Raw genomic sequence first — 3,564 nt, forward strand, 5'->3', positions numbered from 1 at the left:
GGTTGAAAACACTTGTCATCGTTGTGGGATGAAAGGCCATTGGAGTCATATTTGCCGTACCTCCAAGCAACTTGTTGATCTTTATCAGGCTTCTTTGAAAGGTGTGAAGACTAATTTTACTGAACAAAGTGATCCCTTGGGCATTTCACATCTTGAAGCACACCTTGGAGGAGGAAATCAAATTGCTACTTTCAACTCTACTCACATGAAAGTGGCTGATTTTTTTGAAGATGGAAATGTGGAGATGGTCAAATTTGGTGGTGATAACACTGATAATAATTAGAATATTAAGACCCTACCTTGTCCTGTTAAGCTTTTATGTATTTATTTGAACTCTAAGCTTTATGTTTTGAACTTTTATTATCATTATACGTTTCTTATCTTATTATCAATGAAATGTTTGAGATATTGCACTCCTAATTTTCATATTATTCATGTGAAGAAATATGGCCAGCAGCCTAACTTCATGTGCTACAAAAGATGAGGAGTCACTTTACTTAGCGAATAGTGCAACAACACACACAATATTGAAAAATCAAAAATATTTTTCGCATTTGATGCTAGCTAAAACTAATGTTAACACCATATCTGGTGCATCAGATCTTATTGAGGGCTCCGAAAAAGCAAACATAGTGTTACCTAATGGTACATAATTAACTATTGATGATGCAATATTTTCTTCCAAATCAAAAAGAAATCTTTTGAGTTTTAAAGATATACGTAAAAATGGTTATCATGTTGAGGAAGAATATTTGTATATTACATCTGTTATTTTAGGGGTAAAGAAATTAATGGAAAAGTTCCCCTCATATAAATCTGGATTGTATTACACCTTTATAAATGTAGTTGAGTCATATATGGTGATAAACAAGAAATTATCGGACCTTGCTAATTTTATTATATTGCATGATCTTTTGGGTCATCCGGATTCAACAATGATGCGAAGGATTATAGAAAATTCAAATAGATACCCACTTAAGAACAAAATTGTTCCTTTATCTAAAGATCTATTATGTGTTGCTTGTTTTCAAGGAAAATTGATAACAAGATCATCTCCAGTCCAGTAAAAGTTGCAATTTAATGCCCAAAATTTTTGGAGCGAATACAAGGAGATATATATGGACCAATTACCCCATCTAGTGGGCCATTTCAGTATTTATGGTACTCATTAATGCATCAACACAATGGTCACATTTTAATTTATTGTCCACTCGTAATGTTGCTTTTGCACGACTCCTTGCTCAAATCATTCGATTAAAAGCACAATATCTGATCATAATATAAAGAAAATAAGATTTGACAATGCAGGAGAATTTACATCCCAATCTTTTAGTGATTATTGTATGTCAATTGGGATTGAAGTGGAATATTATGTTGTCCACATACACACTCAAAATAGTCTAGCCAAATCTTTCATTAAGAGGCTACAACTGATTGCTAGACCTTTACTTATAAGAACAAATTTACCAAATTCTGCATGGTGGCATGCGATTTTACATGCGGCTTCTTTAGTTTGGTTAAGACCGACTTCTTATCATAAATATTCCCCAATACAATTGGTAAATGGTAAAGAACCAAATATCTCTCACTTAAAAATTTTTGGGTGTGCAGTTTATGTTCCGATATCTCCTCCCCAACGAACAAAAATGGGACCACAGATAAGATTAGGGGTATATATTGGATTTGATTCTCCCTCGATTATTAAATATCTGGAGACTTTGACTGGAAATTTATTCAAGGCAAGATTTACCGATTGTCAATTTGACGAGACAGTTTTTCCTGCATTAGGGGGGGATAAGATAAAATTTTAAAAAGAAAAGCAAGGAATTTTGTGGAATGCAGTATTCCTGTCTCATTATGATCCTTGCACAAATCAATATGAACTTGAAGTTCAAAAGAGTATCCACCTACAAGAAGTCACAAATAGATTGCCTGATGCATTTCCTGATATTAAGACCGTGATAAAATCACATATACCAGCTGTCAATGTTCCTTGTAAAATTAAACTTCCTGATGAAGAGAATAAAATCATGCTAGCAAATGAATCAAAAGCACGCCAAAGCGTGGTAGACCTATTGGATCCAAGGATAAAACTCCAAGAAAAACAAGGAAAATTGATAAAGAGGTTGGTACATCAAATGACATCATTTCAAAGGAAATCAAATTGATCACTAAAGAGACGTCTTCAAAAGATGATCAAACACCTGAAATTGTTGACAATGAAGAGATCTCGATAAACTATGCCATTTCAGGAAAAAGGTGGAATAGAAAATAAATTGTTATGGATGATATATTTGCATATGCAGCTGCACTTGATATTATTGAGGAAATCGAGGATCATGAACCTATATCGATCTATGAATGTAAAAGAAGAAATGATTGTCCAAAGTGGAAAGAAGCTATTGAAGCAGAAATAAAATTACTTGAAAAATATCAAGTTTTTGGACCTATTGTCCAGACACCTGCAGGTATAAACCCGTTGGATATAGATGGGTATTTGTGCGTAAAAGAAATGAAAAAAATGAAGTTGTAAGATACAAAGCACGTCTTGTTGCGCAAGGCTTCTCGCAGAGACCGGGAATTGAATATGAAGAGACTTATTCCCCGGTAATAAATTCAACAACATTCAGATTTTTACTCAGTTTACCGATTTTAGAAGGGCTCCAAATGATAATGGATGTTGTGACTGCTTATTTATATGTGTCACTTAATAATGATATATACATGAAAATCCCTGAAGGATTAAAAATGCCTCAATCATGTAATTTAAAACCTCGAGAATTATACTCAATCAAGTTGATTAGATCCTTGTATGGGTTAAAGCAATCCGGCCGAATGTGGTATAATCGTCTCAGTGAGTACCTCGTGAAAAAAGGATATGTTAATAATGTTATTTGTCCATGTGTATTTATTAAAAGGACAAAAGGAGGATTTACTATTATTGCGATTTATGTTGATGATTTAAACATTATTGGAACTCCTGTTGAACTGGATGAGACGACTGCATACTTAAAAAATTAATTTGAAATGAAAGACTTGGGTAAAACAAAACTCTGTCTTGGTTTTCAAGTTGAACATTTATCAAATGGAATCTTTGTCCACCAGTCTGCATATATTGATAAGGTCCTTAAACGATTTATCATGAATAAAGCGTATCCAGTCAGTACACTCGTGATTGTTCGATCACTTGAAAAGAAGAAGGATCCATTTCGTCCAAGAGAAAAAGGAGAAGAACTACTTGGTCCTGAAGTAACGTATTTTAGTGCCATTGGCGCATTAATGTATCTTGCTAATTGTACATATCCGGATATTGCATTTTCTGTTAATTTATTGGCAAGGCATAGTTCTGCTCCAACTCGTAGACATTGGACTGGTGTAAAACAGATTTTTAGATATCTTCGAGGAACAATGGATATGGGTTTGTTTTATTCTAAATATTCAAAGGCGGAACTAATTGGTTACGCGGATGCTGGATATCGTTCTGACCCTTACAAAAGAAGATCACAAACAAGTTACATATTCACGTATGGTGATATTGCAATATCTTGGTGGTCTACCAAATAG

General features: G+C 33.9%; 1 protein-coding gene across 1 annotated transcript; it reads left to right on the forward strand.

Moving 5' to 3' along the window:
* Nucleotides 1–3,027: 3,027 nt before the first annotated feature.
* Nucleotides 3,028–3,564, forward strand: LOC141659844 (secreted RxLR effector protein 161-like). Its single transcript, XM_074466771.1, has one exon. It carries the CDS (start codon nt 3,028–3,030, stop codon nt 3,562–3,564), a length of 537 nt encoding a protein of 178 aa, XP_074322872.1.

Source organism: Apium graveolens, chromosome 5 (assembly GCF_009905375.1).
Source record: "Apium graveolens cultivar Ventura chromosome 5, ASM990537v1, whole genome shotgun sequence".
Taxonomy (NCBI): domain Eukaryota; kingdom Viridiplantae; phylum Streptophyta; class Magnoliopsida; order Apiales; family Apiaceae; genus Apium; species Apium graveolens.